Raw genomic sequence first — 18,564 nt, 5'->3', positions numbered from 1 at the left:
ACTAGTCTATCGGAACTTAGTAAAATGAAGACGGAGATGAATGAGGAACGGAAAATAAAGCGTACTAACTGATAAGGGAAATACCAAAGGGATAAGGCGCGGAAGTTAGACGCGGGTCGGATCCGGACGATACATAGAAGTCGGCCGGATCCGGAAATCCGGAAATGATGAGTGTGATAGGTCCGGGTCCGGAACGCGGGATATGACAGGTTGCTTACGATTGGTGGGCGTGCAACTCTCGGTTGGGCTGGACGTTCCTAGTAAAAAGTGTGATGTAGTGTGAAGAGAGGTAGACAATACTTGAGCTTTACATTGCCTTCATCCTGAGTGAAAACCGTTAGGAAGAAAAATGAGACAACAAAGCGCATACGTACCACAACGTTTTTGAGCGCTGCCTCCAGGTTCCATACATAGATTTTTTTGTCTGGTCCTGCACTGGCAGTGTATTTTCCATCGCGGGACACGGCAACAGCGTAGATGTTGTCATCATGCAAGAGTGGATCTCCGACTGCCTGGCCCTGATTGGTCTTGATATCCCAGATGCGAACGGAGGAGTCAGCTGATGCGCTAACAATATTTTCATTGGGAGTAAGACAGAGGGATCTGACAGCGTTGGTGTGACCCCAAAGAACAACGAGTTCCTGTCCATCAATCGCCCGCCATTTTCGGATGGTGCGATCAACCGAGGCAGAAAAGATGTGTGCGCCGTCCTTGGACCAACACAATGATGTCACCACACCGTCATGTCCCTTGATCTCCATAAGCAGCTTTCCGTCCCTTGACCACACGCGGATCACCATGTCTGCACCGCCGCTCATGAATTTGTCACCTTGTGGAGAGTATTTGACGGCGACAACCCATCCGTGACTGGTCTCTATGGGTGGTGCTATTTGTCGACCAGTATCCGGATTCCAGCGTCGTATGGTGCCGTCTTGCGATCCACTTGCTATCTCCAGGGAATTGCGAGACCAATCAAGGCTCCTCACTGCGTCATCATGCCCCTCCCACGGGTCGCCGATCATGCTGCCCTCCTTTATATTCCAAAGCCGCAGTCTGCCATCTGCGCTTCCACATATGACCATTGTTTCATCCTGGGATACTACCATCGAAAATATCGCTCCTCCATCGTTATTCAAGGGTTTTCCCACTGTCTCTTCGTCTCTTTTCCACTGACGAATCGAACTATCGTTGGACACGCTCATTATATTGCCACTGGTATCCAAGTAGGCAAGGCTCCATATGCATTCGGAGTGACCCTCAATGACGCACTCCGGCATCAAGCTTCCTACTGGACGTTTTCGCTTTGGTTTCTTCCATGACGTGGTCCGAGTGTTGTGGTCGACAAAGTAGGACCGACCGAGTGGTGATATGTGCCATGCACATCCAGGAACAACGAGATCTCCAGGATCATCTATGTTCAATGGTGAGTTCGCCACTCCTTGTCGCAATTTCGTCCCTCACCTAGTCGCACTCCTGGTAAAGGTCGGTTCCACGAGGCAATTATCAGCGTGTCATCTTGATATAGCGTTTCACCATCCGACGAGGTCTTATACTGTTGCCACATAGGAGGAAGCGCTTCATTCCCGCCTGATTCTAATTGAGTAAGCTGGTAGGTATCACAAGGTAGCTGCTCACCTTCCCAAAGTGCATCCTGGCGGTGCTGTGCACCATATGGTGGTGGATCTTTCGCGCTCGTTCGATATATCGACGAGTGCAATGGCGCTTCTCCTCGTCTCGTTGACATGCTTGACTCGGCTTCTTCGTGTGGCATGAGAAGGATGTCGTGTTGTACAGACAAACTGGACAGTAAAATACTGCGCAAAGTCAGTAATCAAGGGGAAGGAGAGATACGGGTTGAAGGTGATGAAGCGACCTGCTATTTGGGTCAGTTTTGCATGCTGTAGTTGCAGGCACCTTGACACCGCATATCAATGGCTGTGCCAGTCGATACTGTCAGAATAATACATCAAATACGTGACAATTGTCATAAAACGGTGATACATAAACGTTGTGAGTGGTCTGGGCTTGATAGGCTGTAGGAGTAATACATCAGGGCGGATCCTCCCAGCAGGTACTAGCAGGAGTAATGCATCAGGGCGGATCCTCCCAGTAGGTACTGATACATTACTTGAATGTTGTGAGTGGTCTGGGCTTGCACGTGGGCGGAGTGATACATCAGCGCCGCAGTCTGGGCTTGCGGGCGGAGTGATACATCAGCGCAGATCCTCCCATCAGGTACCAGCCGCATCAGCACAGATCCGGATCCCAGATCCTCCCAGTAGGTACAGCTGACAAGTGATGTATCAGCATTAGTCTGTCCAGTAGGGCTGATACATCACTAGTATAAAACACATGAGTAAATAGTAGCTAATATTCGCTGATACATCAATGAGAATCCTCAGCGCTGCAGACACACTGATGTATTACTCCAGCGCACAGCATCAGTAAACTACAACTTTTCCCACAGGGAGCACGGAAGTCACGTTCTTGTGCAGCCCGTGACAGACTCCACAGTTCCTCCAAAGTTCCAGTGCACTCGGACCACAAGGTATCCAGTTCCACGGACATTGCAGCACATTTCGATATTTGTATAGTAGTACTACTACTAGTATCCTATTATAGTATCCTACTAGTATCCGAGTCAGTAGTACTAGTAGTAGTAGGCCAACTTGAAGGATTCACTACTACTAGTATGAACAGCATCAGAGGTATTTGTCGAGAATGCAAATGCGACTGCCGTACTAGACGCTCCTCCCGAGTTCGATGGGTGGGGAGCCTGAGGCTCAGCGGTCTAACAAAGGAGAAATGTGTACGCGTGGTACACACTTTAATACAATATATGGCCCTTATTTTTCATTTTGAACGTCGGATTCAAACGCGACACGTAGGGAACTGCACGGGTACGGGTAACCCACACGGGTCACGTGTCGGACTTAGGCGCACATGATGAAGGTACGAGCACAGGAGAGAAAGCTTAGTAATACGTACAGGAATGAGTAATGTAGGGAACACCGACTTACCCGGGAATAGCCGGAGCGGTGTCAATTAGTAATAGTGGTGCCGAAGTTCGGTTCGGTCGGGTTCATTGCCCTATATCTGCGAACCCCGAACTCGACCATTGGTCAGGTTCAGGCCAGATGGCTGAACCTAGGACTGGACCCCTTCGAACGCGTTCGCAAGAGTTCGGTTCGGGTTCAGGACGCGTTCGAACCCTCGAACCGTTGCTTCAATTTGCAAAAAAAAACAATGTGTACAGTGTCAATAGCTACTAGGACCCTTCCTTCACAATGCGGTTATCATACGGAGCGACAAACTCAGCCTGGGCTGTCGCAGAGATATGCCCTTGACGGTATGCACTCTTGAGCAATTGAAGAGCCTCGAATGTTGTTGGTTGCAAGCTGCCGCGACGTGCGGTCCCAGTAATGCCGCCGCTTGAAAACGCTCGCTCGGACACAACAGCCGAGCCCTGAATGGCCAGGTAGTCCTTCGCGATGCGGGAGACAGTCGGGTATTGCACAGAATGGTGCTTGAAAGTTTGTTAGTATGCAAGCAACACGAATAAAACAATGAGACATACCCCCCACCAGGCCACTACATTGTCAACATCCTCAAGCGGTGCGTCCAGATAGTCCTCGAGTTCTTGACGAGGCCTTCGCGTGGCTGTATCATTCACGATACGTGATTTCACAGAGTTGCGCATCCAGTTATGGCCATACGAGCCTTGGCGAGCAAGTGAGGGAGGTGCAGTAACAGACGGCCCTACAGGAGTCTGCGAGGAAGTACTAGTGTTATCATACATATTGAACTATGTAATATTAGTATACAATTGACATAAAAGAGTGATGAGCGACATACGACTCTCTCGAGGCATTGCATGCCTTTGTTGAAAAAATGAGGGGCCCATTTGTCACGCGCATATGCGACCTTGTAGTTGGGGTCGAGCGCTACACCAAAAGGTAAATGTCAATCGAACATATTAAAATAAATATGATACATACCTATGGTGCAGTTCACTTATGCGCCGCTACGTTTGTGCAATTTTTCTGCCGTTGCGAGAACATGTCCCAGGAACTTTCTGTCTTGTAAAAATGCTTAGATTAGTGATAGGAACATATTGTCAAGAGCGATTTTGCATAGCGTTAAATTTGAGCAAGATAAATTTTCGGACATGACCCAAATTGGCGGTGAGGGCTAAGGTACCGGTAAAATTAGTCGAAAAGACATGCTACAGTCTCCGGAACACGTCTATGAGATTTGTACTTCCTTGAGCTGAACTCCTTGACCTGCAACTGTGCTGTTTTCGTCTCCAGACCCGACCGGTAAGCACTCATCCACCTGTGCATCCGATGTTCCCATAAACGGATTGTACTGAGACGTACGGAAGCCATAGCCTTCGGCAAGTTGGTCTTGAGCGTTTCAAAGGTGTAATCACAGTTCTCGCGCAGATACCTCTTTACTGCCCCCCAAAAAAACTCGATAAAATTGAGCTCGCAGTGGTATTTTGGCAAGAAGATGCACAAGTGACCAGCAGCCTCGATGACGTCTTGCACAAGTGGTTTCTGCTCGACGAAATCTGGTTGAAGTTCGAGAATTCGCTTGAAGCAGCAGTTTGTCGCCTCGTCAGGACATTTTGATTGGCACCTGCCTCGACGTCTCCCCTGCAAAAGACCACGTTCCTGGAGAACAGCCTTGATGCCCTTTGGTTCGTTTGGGTGATCATGGTGATCGGAGGGAAAGATCATGGGCTGAATAACTTTTTGCCCGCCGGCGTCGATGAACCAACCATCTTTCATCTGTGCCTGCTTGCCCCCCGGATTTACATTCATGCGCGAGATCAGCAACGCATCGTCTGCGTATGCTGAGTGTCCCTGAGAATTATCGATGAGGAACAACGCCTGGTAACCAGGTCCGTGAGCACGTTCAAATGCTGGAATAATTTTGTCACGGAGCTTCCCCTGTTTTCAGTTTCGTGCACAATATCTGAACAACAACACCCACCTGCGCAACAAACATTTCCCCATTCCAGTATCCCTCGTAATTTTTGCCATACTCGATGGTGTGTGCTGCTTCCTCGAGGTGTCCAACAGTCGAGCAAATGATACTACTCTGATGCAATCCTCGACCTGCTCCTTTCTTTCTCAGCTTGTGCTCGCCATCCGGCACCCAGCTCATTGACTGTCCATCATTTGCTTGAGTTGTCATCTCGTCATGCGCACAAATGACCAGCCGTGTTTCGACAAAATTGGAAGGAGGGATATTAGACTCCTTCTCAACATCTCCGATAACATATCGAACAAGCCGATGTTCGTGTTCCTTCATTGCAGGAAGAAAGACATTTTGGCGATATTCAACAACATCTGGTCGATCGTGGCCGTCAAAGTACAGCCCTTTCTTGTATGCCATGAACCGAAATCCTTCAAGACGGAGCCAGCGACGGGCTGTGCTCAATGATACCCCACGCCCAACCTTCATGTGAATGCGAGGAAAGAGCTCAAGCTCGATGTATCTCTTCAGCCCCTGGGGCATTTCAGTCTGCACAATCCCCTCGAGATATTTTGTTGCTTCGGTATGGAGAAGCTCGTTATTCGTGAATTTCGCCAGCTTCTGGGGATCCATTGACCATTTGTTTGAGCGCATGAATGTGCGGAGCTCGGATGCGATTGCAGGGTCATCAAGAAGTGACGAAATCTTGGCATGCCGTCCCCATTGTGAAACTGGAAGCTTTCTTGTTCGCATCCACTCACGAGTCCACCCACGAACCTGGCGTCCTCCCCACTTTGCAGCAAACCCGTTGGTCTCTGCAGCCATTTCTGAGGCCACCTTGAAACTATGCTTGTTCTTGACCACAAGCATCAAGTGAACCTCGATAGTACGTGCACGACGTGCCTGTAAACCACGTGGACCCCCAACAAACACTGTCTTCTTCGACTTCAAATGCTTTGTGATATCTTTGTACGCGTGCTCCAACTCAGCTTGCTTTGCAGCTTGCTTTTGTTTTCGCTGCTCACGGTATGGAACCTCGAGTTTCTGGCGTTTCCGAGGTAGTGCCGAGGAAACACTACTGGTGCCATGATGATCGTCACTGTGATCCATGTTGGTATTGCTACCCCCGTCATCTTCATCACTCGAGAAATCGGAAAGGAAGCCCACTGGCAGCAAGCTTGGAACATATTGTATGTTTCCGTGCACTGGTGCTATTTTCTCTTGCACTGGCTTTTGTGCAGCACCTTTTTGCGTAAATGCACGCATCATGCTGATTTGTGGATCGGTACTGAACAGCCACACCAGTAAGCATTCTGATCTGATGGGGTTGTTTACTGAAGAGTCCTGCTCACCTTGTCTTTGCATATTCACGAAAATCCTCTCGAGCACGAGCATCGTGCAGTCGGCGCTCCTGCGTGCGCTTGGAGTGTCCATCATATCCTAATCCTCGGCTTCTCTCAGCTTTCTTCCAGTTCTCGCTCGTCTTGGGTCCAGCCACCTTCTGATAAGGTGTGGGTTCTGCCAGTGAGGTAACCTCGTCTCTCAACTGTGCCAAACTACTTTCGAGCTCTTCGCCCTCCAGCTCAACAATGCTCTCTCCACTATCTGATTCTGACTCCCAATCCATCTCAAATTCTGAGTCACTGTCGGGCTCAGGCAACGAGCAGTGAACACCACCAGTAAACCCGCAATCGAAGTTATCGTTGTCGTTGTCGTCACCGTTGCCGTTGCCGTTGTCGTTGTCGGGCTCCTGCACAGTACTATCATTGGCTTGGACAGTAGCAGGATTCACTTGAATTTGTCGGGCGAGTCTCGCGCGAGCAGCTGCCAATTTGTGGTACTTGCGGACCATTGTATAAAGAATAATTAACTTTCGCCTGTACATAGTACACTTGTCTATCGCGACTCGCAATCCAACACCTTGTACACTAGCATCGAAGCTGTGGTCGCTGCCGCACCTACCATTTTTAGCAATGAGATTGGAGTTGGAAATTTCGGCCCTCGATTTGGCGGTTGCCCCAAAGTAGCGGCGCATAAGTGAACTGCACCATAGGCAAATGAAATATGCGTCCGTGTCATCAGTCTTACCATACCACTTGCGGAGATTGATGACACCAGCTTCAATAGCTGTTGAGAAGCGGTTGAATTTTGACGCGCCTGCCATATTTTGCAGTGTCTCTTGAAGACATTCGAGCACTGGGATAGTCCGCCATACGGACCAAACTATCTCAGTGGCATCTTTCAGTGAGCCATCAGCGCGACGTGCGGACGACATGGTTGCCGAACTTGTGCAACACATTAGTGTATTTTAACTAAATTCAAAACCATTGCGCACCTTAAAACGCCGAGACGTGAACATTCCGCATCATAAAACACCAAAGTTCGAACCAGTGGCAAGATTGCCAACTCAGAGGTGCCAAAGCATGGCAGAAAATAATTATGGTGAATCGCAAGCACGGACAGTACATTCTGCGATAAATGACATGAGAAGTTAGCAACTAGTAGCAACCAATTGTGATGGACAACAAACTAGTTGTAAACTTACCAGCGCGTTAGTGAGTCGCATTGCTGAAGACGCCGAGAAGAGAGAAGAACATGGGAGAAGGCAGAAGACAGTAAAGATGGGCAAGCACGATACTTGAATAGAATGCCTCACCCAAAACGTGAGGCTTCGCCGAAGTAGCACAGCGTTAGGTTCGAACCGGTCTAGACGCGTCTGGACCGGTTCACGTGGACTAGGATAATGCCGAACCTAGAACCTATCAGGGGGTTCGGTCCAGGAGAAATAACGGACCCGTGATTGAACCATCGGTCCAGTCCACAAAGGTTCGGGTTCGAACCTTGGTTCGGGACTGGACTGCGGCAGCACTAATTAGTAAGCACAGCACGGAGAACAGACAAGTCCGTTTTCATATGTTTCGGATCAGACGCATAGTATTAACCGTTTAACAGTATATATATTGTATGAAGTAGTTACAAATAGTTCAGTCAAAATATAATATTCAAATCCTACTCTAAAAGTCTACATACTTCTACAGGTTATGAGCCCTGCTTCGACTATGGATAGTACCATGCTCCCCAGCTCCAGCTCCGCACTCTACAATATACCCCAGCTTGCCGAAGATGGCTCGAACTGGATCATGTATAAACAAAGGGCGAAGACGGTGATCGGTGCTCGAGGTTTGATGCGGTACCTAGACGGTCGAATTATGAAGCCAGTCCCATATGGCAGGCTATACTGTTAATATTAAGCATAATACTCACTTGTGAGAAACAGTCAGGTTTTGTAAGTTCGTCTCTTAGGGCTTCAGTGCCAATGGTGATGCTTAATGCATTCACACGATGCTTAACGCTTCAGACACCTCGTTTTGGCGATATTTGACCAATCTAGGACGAAATACCAATTCTTGGGGTTCCTTTGATTTGTTCCTGTAGCCAGCAGATCTATGCATCTAGATCATGGTTCTGGTGGTTCCTACATCGGGTCAGGATCTTGCGGTCGAAATTTCACTAAGTCATTTGTGAGTCTTGCGGTCGAAATTTCACTAAGTCATTTTCGAGTCGATCAAAGGAAACGAGCTTCAATGGCTTACCTTTCAAAGGTAAGCTGTTAAGACCATGCACAAAGGGTAGGACTGATTCCAAGGGGCTTGGCTTCAGCTCGTGCGCTGCGCCCCTTACCCGAGTATGTGCCCTTAACTTCAGAATGAAGTCCGGAGAAAGTCCAGTGAAGTCCGAAGGACCTCCGGAGAAGCGTGGGAAACTTCGGAAGGACTTTCCGGACGAGTGCGAGAAACTTCCGGATGAGTGCGGGAAAGTTCCGGAGGAACTTCCGGAAATTATGATGGAGTTTCGTCCTGACGGGGATATGTATAATGGCTACTCAGGACGAGTCCTGAGTAGAAGGAAACAGAGGAAAGGCTGCAAGGACAAAGTCCGAAGCAGAATAGGTCCGGAGGACCGCGGGAAAGTTCCGGAGGAACTTCCGGAAACTCGAAGGAATGGAGGATCGGATGAGTGGATGAGTGGATGAGTGGAGGAGCGGAGGAGCAGAGGAGCAGAGGAGCGGAGGAGCGGAGGAGTGGAGGAGCGGAGGAGCGGAGGAGCGGAGGAGCGGAGGAGCGGAGGAGCGGAGGAGTGGAGGAGTGGAGGAGCGGAGGAGCGGAGGAGCGGAGGAGCGGAGGAGCGGAGGAGCGGAGGAGCGGAGGAGCGGAGGAGCGGAGGAGCGGAGGAGCGGAGGAGCGGAGGAGCGGAGCTCCGGCCTAGGGAATTCCTCCCTAGGCCTGAGATGGATGATTACTAAGTCGGAGGAATAGAACTGTTACGAGGACTCAGTGTGAAGACTAGTGCGAGGACTAATATGTGTATGATATTCAGACTGAGGAAATACAGGAGTATCTACTGGGGTTTATATACTAGAGGCAAGTCTGTGCAGATCAGTAAGCAGAGGGGTAAGGCTATGTACGAGCATGTGGAAATGTATTAGAAAATAAGACGGATCATAGGAAATGAACTCGGAGATGAAATGAGGTACGGAAAATGAGGAAGTCTAACTCAAGAAGGAACATACAAAGGGATAAGGCACGGAAGATAGACGCGGGTCGGATCCGGATGTCCGGAGATGAATGCGTGATAGGTCTGGGTCCGGAACGCAAGGAAGATAGACGTGGGTCGGATCCGGATGTTCGGAAGTCCGGAGACAGGTGATTACCATAAGGGGATGGGCGCTGATTTAAGGTTTGGGTTCGGACATGACAGATAGGTCGGATCCGGAGATCCGGAGATGTGGATATCAGATCTGGCATCCGGATATCAGATGCAGGAGTACAGGGATCCGGACGGATAGAGGATTGGGTCTGGAGACATGGACAGGAGGTCCGGAGGTCCGGATGAGGCGTGGGAACGTCGTCAGATGTTGGTCCGGAATGCGGGATATGACATAAGCCATTGAAGCTCGTTTCCTTTGTGTAGTGAGAGGGAATGTACACTTGCATGATTCAAGTCTGGTTCACTCAATAAGATATCTCTTAAGTCAGTTTGCAATTTGCGAGTACGGCGTTGAATTTCGTATGTCATTAATGAACAAGGGCAAGAAAAATTTAACATATGTACTACCACTATTATACGACGACATGTATATGAAAAACGAGGGACGAGAACACAATAAGTCACAATTATGATATCATTATGATATCAAACAGAAGGTACTGAAAATGGTGCGAGAAATGTGTCAGTAGACAATTCAATGCATTGAGCAAGCGTGGACTCACTTTTAATAGTCCTATCTCCGAGTTCTCGATCGCTTGTTGATTTGGCCAATTTGGTTCGCCTGCGCCATACGGGTGGACTCCTGCCGAATACGACCAGTCTTTCGCAGTGTATTTGGATCAGCGGACTCGACAACCTCCATGACCGTGTCGACAGCCTTTGACGCTCGCTTTCGTTTTACCTTGAGTGTTTTCTCTGGTGCGCTATGCTGCACGTCTCCGTTTTGTGGAGTCTCCGCTGCAGGAGGCGCAGGAGGTATGGAAGGGAGAACCGGGGCAGGGAGAACCAGGGCAAGGAGAATTGGGGCAGGGAGAACTGGGGAAGGGAGAACCGGGGCAAGGAGAATTGGGGCAGGGAGAACCGGGGAAGGGAGAACCGGGGCAGGGAGAATTGGGGCAGGGAGAACTGGGGAAGGGAGAACCGGGGCAAGGAGAATTGGGGCAGGGAGAACCGGGGAAGGGAGAACCAGGGCAGGGAGAACTGGGGAGTGACGTGGAAGGGAGTGGGAAGGGAGTGATGGGGAAGGGAGCGACGGGAACATGAATTGCGGGGTTGCTATAGGTGGCAAAGAAGGTAGCGAGTGTGATGCTGCCAATTGGGTAAACGAATGTGGTGTGATTGGGGACAACTGTAGTGCAGGGGGGAAAGAGTTTGATGAAGACAGGAATGAGCGCAGTGCAGGTGGCGTCCTCCAGGTGGAAGAGCCTATAGATCCATTGGGCATGCTTGGAGATCCGTCGAGTAAGGGGCAGAGAAGAGGCGGTGGATTTTCCCAATTCGGCGCGTCAAATGAGGCCTTTGTTGTGAATGAGACGTCTTGGATGTTGTATCCGTTGGATGACTGCAGACCGGCATCGGGGAAGAAAGAAACAGATGGGTCATGGAGGCCGTAGCGCTCAGTGGAAGCAGGGGGTGCAGATAGAACCAGAGGCGGTGATTGAAAGGATGTTGTAGCCGGAGGTGTTGTGGTAAGTGCGTCTGGCTGAGAGCAACCAGAATCAAGTGACTGGGAAGCGGATGGGGCGGATGGCATACTACTAGATGCTGAAGCATCATAGTCGAGTGCATGTGTCTTCCTGATGTGCGGTGCTATATTTGAAGTTGCAAACATTAATATTGAACATCGAGTCTTTGCTAGTATGAGGAAAACACTTACGAAAAACTGTGCTAATGAAGTCAACATACACCTTCAAGTGTGTCTCGTTGAAGTGTGGTGTCGCTTGTTTCCAATTGAGACCAGTTGCATTCACACCTGAATGGTAACTGCAGTGCCTGTGAGATTCCCGCGCTCGCAAATCAACAACAACATCTTATCTACCTCATAGCATTTATATTTCCGTCCAAACGTGGGTCTGGTCCAGTGCCGATCAGACTCCATTCCCAACCCGTCATGTCTTTAATGACTTGCATGAATTGTGAAATCGGACCCATACACTCGGTAAGTGCCCTATGAAATCACCCATTGAGCAACTTAAAGCGGGAGTGTTGTAGAATGGTTCGTACCTAGCGTATTGTGCATTGGTAGGGGCCCCATCTGTCTTCTTGAGGACTTCTGATGCCTTGGCATCCCGTTCTGCCTGAACCTTTGCCCGACACAAGGCCTTAACATCCTCACTCGCGTCCTCATAAGCTGTGCGTGTCATTAATTTCACAGCTCCCAACTTTTCACTCTTGGTAAGGCTGCCTGAAGCGATGCTCTCCTTCACTTGCGCCTGAACATCATCCGCATACCTCAACTTCGAGAATACCTCAGCCTCTGTGTGGATTCGTGTGCCCTTGGCTTTGTTGGTGAGCATCTGCCGAATTGTTTTGCCCATTGCGTTTACAGCAGAGCGGCCGCTTTTCTGAGAACGGTAGTTAAACCAATTCTTGATTTTCTTGTGAAACGGTAAGCGGGTCTAATTGATTCTCATGAAATGATAAACTCACCTTTTGCCTGAGTTCAACAGCTGCGCCTTTCGCCTCTTTTTGCTCTTCTGACAAGACTTCTGGCACTTCACCAAAAATTGCAAGTTCCTCAGGAAACCTTCTGAACCACTCCGAGAACACAGAGCCCCAGAATTGCATAACAGACGCCCTGACTTGTGCCTTCAAAAAATCGTTGTACTTCGACTCAAGAAAAGCTTTCTGGTCTGGTGTTGTCCATTCTGCAGGCGGCATCTGCCCCACCGCATCAGTGTCATTTTAATTTAATTTATGAAATGTATGTCATGGCTTACCTCGGTCTTTTTGACAGTCGTGTCCTAAGTTGGAGAGTTTGCGCCCACCAACCCAAAATTATAGTTCAAATGCACACGAGGTCAGTCAGTTGTCCAATCACAATGCATCGGAGCTAAAATTAGGCTCATATAATCATGCTATAATCATCCTCGGTTGAAATTTTCACTCCCGCTTGCTCCAAATGACGGACCCTGACACTGCCAACTCATACAATGTACCTGAAAATGGATACTTTGGGCCAGTGTTTACCACGAGCGAGCTCACAGCAGCACTACAATTAATTCATGACCAAGGTATGTTACGCACACAGATACCTGCCAGCTCACGTACTTGAAATTCACAGTCCATAACTCCCCCGGCTCATCTGAAACTGGATACTATGGGCCAGTATTTGCTATGAGCGAGCTCGCATCAGCGCTTCAATTGATTCACGACCAAGATGGTATGTAATTACCTACTAGATCTGCATTATGTATTGACCGATGACACCAAGCAATGACAAAAGCTCACGATGGCTACTCACTTGCCGACGCACCCTTACCATCACCTGGTTTGCAAGGCTGTCCTGCTTGCATCTTCCATACTCATCGTCAGACTTGTTATGTCTGCCGCACACATATTTCTGCATGTCACGCATCATCCTCCACTGAGTCTATGTCACTCACAACAAACGCTACAGCAAATGACAACTGTGAAAATGACACTGTACGTGTTGATTCAGTACGACATATCTGAAACTGACGCGGGGATCTTGATCATATCAGGTTTTAACATTGCAGCAACAAAAATTCACTTAGGGAGAGTTTAATGGAGTATCTCGTACATACATGTTCACTTATGTACACCGTGTTAAGCTTGAACTTGAGCGCTTGAGCAATTAAGACCCTCATGAATGGATCAATTAACACTTTTGGTCAGACCGAAACCCGTGCTTAATTGATATGGTACTACTACACCAATGCTTTATGGTCAGACCGAAACCCGCGTGCTCAAGATATGACGTCGGACTGTGTATACTCATAATGTTTGTAGAGAAATAAGACCCTCATTCAAATGGATCAATTAATACTTTTGGTCAGTGTATTGCGAGAATTGTATTACATGTAGTTTTGGTCTGACCATTGCGCAAGTAGCTTTGGTTCAATTGAGTTATGGTCTGACCAGAACCTTTGCGCTTCTTTTCAACCAACTAAAGTTACATCTCACACCATGTCACGTCCTCCTACACATAAAACAAATGAGGCTAAACTACAAGCTGTTCGTGAAAAGAACCAGCGCCACTATGCGAAGTACGTTTCTTTAATTAACTGTGTGCGGTGCAATGTTCCTGACTGGGCAACCAATTGAAGAAACAGAGACCGTATACTCAAAAGACGACGAGAACTTCGTGTTGAAAAAACAAAGCCATCACGGGGAATCTGACAGTTTGAGAAGGCAGCTGCGAGAGCCTTGAAAAGCTGTGACGATGAAGATGAGAGTGACACTGAGCTGTCAGAGACTGATGAATCTAGCGATGATGAGAATGACACACCATATGTTTTATAAATAGATACTGATATGACGAACATAAAATTAACAATTGACATTCAACAGATCAGATCTTCCTGGGTGCCTCCTTGCTCTCAAAGGTATCAAGGACGAGATGTTGTCATTGACCGATGATCGTGAACCACAGAAATTTGTCGAGGACAAATTCCTTCAATACGTCAAAAGCATCAAATACACCAATGACCGTGGTGATAATGGTGATGTCACCATTATCTCAAACACGATGCTCAAGGTTCAAGATATTCTAAATCACACGATTCGTGTGCAAGATCAAATCCTTAATTTTTGTGGCCCAATCTCGGATGAGTTTCGTGCAGCTAACTCAGTGTCTCTATTTCTCAGCACCGTAGTTGCATATCTTGAAGATATTGATTATTTGATTCACTGGGGGGGAGTTTCGGAACTTTGCATTGCTCACTCGTCAGGGGAGTTAATGTATCAGAAAAACCTCCGTGTTTGAGTCACGTTCACACGGATGTACTAGCGTATGACCGACTTGCGTTTGCCTCATGTTTACTAGCAATACATCTACCCACCACATTCCAACGATCATGGTTAGCAAACGTCGACGACAATATGACAAAGACATGCGGGAGAAATTTTATGTTCTTAATCAAGAACTTGAACAGTCTCGTCAACTTGCCTCAGCCACGACAGAGAGAGAGGAAGTTTGTCAGCCGTCAACCTCCAAGCACAAACACACTTCATTCACTCAGACCCAGGATACGAGTTGCAGTAGACTATCTGCACAAGTCGAATATTTTGAAGGTTCAGCATCCACAAGCACAGAACATCAAGTTTTACCAGTGTGTGATCCTCAATCTTTCAATGACTTGGATTTCAACATCGTGGATGGTGCGCATGAAAACTACTTGGAAGATACCAACATCGAGCCTACTAGAAAGCGAAAACGCACTGCAGGGGTAAGTCACAAGCGCACTGAAAATTTGGATTTGTGAATTAATTTTGTGCAGGATTATCCACTCGCATCATGGCTTCCCGAACGAGATGCCTTTATCCTGGAGATGTTAAGATTGGAAGGACGCGGAGACTTCATATCTCAAGCCACTTGCCGTGGAACTTATGGCTGCTCTTTGCCAGCTGAATTTCATTGCGAGGATTGTTTTGGCACCGAGCTATACTGTCAGTCATGCACTGTGGAGAGGCACCATGAGCATCCATTGCACAGGATTAAGGTAAGCCGCTTGAACGATTTCACAAAAATTATCATTGAACATCTCTTAGCATTGGAAGGACGCGTTTTTTCACGATGTCACACTCAAATCTCTCAGACTGCGAATTCAACTGGGACACCCCACCCAAGAGCGCTGCTACAACCCAGCTGCTTGCCAGGATTTCGTCGTACTCCACGTGAATGGCATTCATGAAGTCAGTTTAGACTTCTGCGGGTGCGAGACCGCTCAAAGTCCCACCACCCAGCTGCTTCGCATTCGATGGTTCCCTGCAACAGTCCTAGAGCCAAAAACCGCAGCAACATTCAAGCTTCTTCGACATTTTCACATTCTCTCATTCGAATCTAAGGTCTCCACGTTCGAATATTGGCAGACCTTAACGCGTCTTACTCACAATAGAGGTGTGGTCATTGTGAAAGTAAGATAACTTTTATTTGCGGTTTTGTAAATATCTGACACTCAATGATAGGATCGTTATGACGCTCTACTTCGAATGATACGGGAATGGCGAAACATTACTTTGCTCAAACGCTTTGGACGGGGACACGATCCCGCAGGTACTGGAGCAACAGAGCAAGGCTCATGTGCCGTCTTGTGTCCGGCTTGTCCTCAGCCTGGTAAGAATCTTCCTGAGAACTGGGAGAGTGCCCCGTCAGAAACTCGGTATGGGCTTCAACCTGTATTGTTAGAATTGCGCTGATCAACGTTATCCAGCTGGTTATATGCCTTGTTTCTTGCGATTGACACCAACTTCCGTCTGGCACACAAGAATGTTTCTTCGGATCAAATGGACCCTGGGCTCAACCGTGGCTGGGTGTACTTCGTGGAGGAACAACAATACAAGACATTTCTTACTGATGTCGGGAGATGTCTGCAGGAGGTGAAGTCATTCAATTTAAATGAGAATCCTGTCTGACAGCTACTTAGAAAAGCACATGCGCAAGCCATAACGCAGTCAACTTAGCGGAAACGAAAAACTCTCGGGGCCTGGCAGCCACTGGAGCAGGAACCATTGACTGCTCGCGACACAATTTCAAATGGCCCTGTGGTGTCGGTGACTTGCAAAAAGGCGAAAAGTACATAGTCGATGACATGCCTGATTTAACTCTGTTACTGATGCTTGCTTTTTTATAGGTACGTGAACATGGATTATCTCTTCTTTTCGACCATGCAACACACGGGGGATGTCGCGGTCCTGAACATATCTTATGACATCGCTTGTCAATGGAGTACGAATTTGTGGCAGCGCATGCATCGATACCCATCTATGATACATCTCCGCCACCACGATAACAAGACCATCACATTTCTTGTGCCGAAATTCCATCTTCCTGCGCACATTGAAATTTGCCAGATTACTTACTCTCACAACCTTCTCAAAAGCATGGGGCGGACAGATGGAGAGGCACCCAAGCGTGGCTGGGCCAACATCAATCCAGTCGCTACGAGCACTCGTGAGATGGGCCCAGGATCACGCCGCGATACTCTGGACGACCATTTTGGTGATTTTAATTGGAAGAAGGTCACTAATATGGGTAAGTCATTCAATATGTCTTCGTTTAAGTACATCTGACTCATTATTTAGGTGTCAGTCTATCACGAAAGCTTAAAGCTGCTGTTCCTGAACGTGACCAGCATGTACGTGATTTCGAAGACTTCAACAATGCACTTGAACACGAGAGACCTGAACAGGTGGCGGAATGGAGGTTGGCAGTGGAACGATGGGAATCGGATTCGTCACAAGAGAATCCTTTTGCGCTTACAGGCAAATGTATGTTACTAAATTGTTCGAGGAATGCGAAACACTCACTTTCTTCTAGCACTAATGCAAGCAGCTGTACAACTCAGTCTCTCTCAGCAAGAAGCTGACAACCTCGAGCATGGTATGGACGACTCACTGCATGAGGAAGTCTCGCGCAGCGTGTTAATCTCATCAGGAATGGAGATCGAGGATCAGCAGTAAGTCTTCGATTGTCAAAGTTTCATATATATGTTGAGGCTATTTTGCAGGTGTCGGCTTGCGAGAGATATCGAGCTTCTGGGAGGGCATCCAACTGACTTACAGTGCACGAAGCTTCAAGAACGGGGCAACATTTTACGACGCAAAATAGAACAATGGAGCAAGGTCCAACTTTTGTACATGCCGGTCGTTGCTCGCCTTCGCACATCGGATATGCCAACAAGCAGGACCCATTCGACTGAAGAGAAGGCTCACGAGATCGAACTGTGGCTTCCCTCCAAGATCTACGGAGATGCAACAGACCCTGTGCATCAATGTGATGCCACACTGAGTCAGTATGAGTGGGAGCTTCGCAGGGCCCAGGCATATGATGCGCTGGATGACCTCCGACGTCACCTGCGCCTACGCGCACATCTTTACAAGTTCAAAGATACCCATATTCGTGGCCAGCGAGCTAACACACGCGCGTCAGCCATCATTGACAAAGTCGAGTCGAATGTGTCTGTCGCTGCTGCAAGGTATCGCAGAGCATGGTCTGCACTCAAACATCTCTCCCCTGCTCTGTCTTGCACTACGTGGAAGGAGGAGTTCCCGAAACTGGAGAATGACGACATCCGCAGGATGTCTCAAGGCAAGCAAGGCCAATCGTCTGGCAACCGTACATTGTCCTGGATATGGAAGGCACGCGGCATAGCTAGTGACACTCCTGAAGGGGAGACGGTGCTCAATGAATGTAGGTCATGTTTTCTTTTATTATTTTGCAATTTCTGGTACCTAAATATTACTAGCATTAAGAATTGAATGGTGCAAGTCTCACGCACGAGCTACACGTTGGGTCGAGACTCGAGGAGGTGCAACTTCTTCAAGAGGAGATGAGGCGTGTCGCGGCATACCTCTTGTGGCATGCTACATGGTGGGATGTGCAAGCAGATCGTCGCACAGGGCTCGCGCTTGCAGAGGTTGAAGGTATCAGAGGATATGCAAAGCGTCAGGCAGCCGTGCGGCGGGATCTCCATGATACATTCCTTTCAAAGTGGGGTGCCGTGAATGGCACTTTTTAATTTAAACTGTGATCTATTTACAATGTTCTGACAAAGCAATCAAATTCATTGGTGACGCACTCCGGTCCTAAAAATACAAACATTTCCAGTACGGTCCTAAAAATTAGTGATGGCCAGGTCCGGTTCTGAACCGCGGTTCGAACCTGAACCGTTTCGAACCTGACCGAAGTCCGGTTCAAGGTTCAGGCAATAGGGAGGACCGAACCGTTGGTCCGGTCCGCGGTTCAGGGACTTGCAGAATTGCAGAACCGGTTCTGAACAGGTTCGAACCTGTTTGAACCGATGGCAAGTCAGTATGTAGTTTTATCTTTGTGGTTCTGAGGAGTGGGAA

General features: G+C 48.2%; 4 protein-coding genes across 4 annotated transcripts; 2 read left to right on the top strand and 2 right to left on the bottom strand.

Moving 5' to 3' along the window:
* Positions 1–4,208: 4,208 nt before the first annotated feature.
* On the bottom strand, positions 4,209–6,249 carry HD556DRAFT_1236516 (uncharacterized protein; the record flags this gene model as incomplete). The annotated part of the gene is made up of 4 exons (XM_041297831.1): positions 4,209–4,451; positions 4,686–4,949; positions 4,999–5,189; positions 5,424–6,249. 4 exons carry the CDS (start codon positions 6,247–6,249, stop codon positions 4,209–4,211), a joined length of 1,524 nt encoding a protein of 507 aa, XP_041160743.1.
* Positions 6,250–10,264: 4,015 nt separating this feature from the next.
* HD556DRAFT_1474866 (uncharacterized protein) lies at positions 10,265–12,411 on the bottom strand (the record flags this gene model as incomplete). The annotated part of the gene is made up of 5 exons (XM_041308512.1): positions 10,265–11,340; positions 11,408–11,514; positions 11,570–11,698; positions 11,755–12,128; positions 12,181–12,411. 5 exons carry the CDS (start codon positions 12,409–12,411, stop codon positions 10,265–10,267), a joined length of 1,917 nt encoding a protein of 638 aa, XP_041160742.1.
* Positions 12,412–13,680: 1,269 nt separating this feature from the next.
* Positions 13,681–14,479, top strand: HD556DRAFT_1442819 (uncharacterized protein; the record flags this gene model as incomplete). Its single annotated transcript, XM_041306518.1, has 2 exons — positions 13,681–13,760; positions 14,065–14,479. The coding sequence occupies 2 exons, from the start codon at positions 13,681–13,683 to the stop codon at positions 14,477–14,479; spliced, it is 495 nt and encodes a 164-aa protein (XP_041160741.1).
* A 565-nt stretch (positions 14,480–15,044) lies between these two features.
* On the top strand, positions 15,045–18,233 carry HD556DRAFT_1431939 (uncharacterized protein; the record flags this gene model as incomplete). Its single annotated transcript, XM_041305069.1, has 11 exons — positions 15,045–15,215; positions 15,265–15,630; positions 15,682–15,875; positions 15,927–16,071; positions 16,140–16,288; positions 16,347–16,747; positions 16,798–16,983; positions 17,033–17,171; positions 17,223–17,905; positions 17,961–17,982; positions 18,014–18,233. The coding sequence occupies 11 exons, from the start codon at positions 15,045–15,047 to the stop codon at positions 18,231–18,233; spliced, it is 2,676 nt and encodes an 891-aa protein (XP_041160740.1).
* Positions 18,234–18,564: the final 331 nt, after the last annotated feature.

This window comes from Suillus plorans (genome assembly GCF_016647745.1).
Source record: "Suillus plorans strain S12 chromosome Unknown HD556scaffold_25, whole genome shotgun sequence".
Taxonomy (NCBI): Eukaryota; Fungi; Basidiomycota; class Agaricomycetes; order Boletales; family Suillaceae; genus Suillus; species Suillus plorans.
The sequence above is the reverse complement of the archived record's forward strand: the minus strand, read 5'-3'. Positions and strand labels throughout refer to the sequence as shown.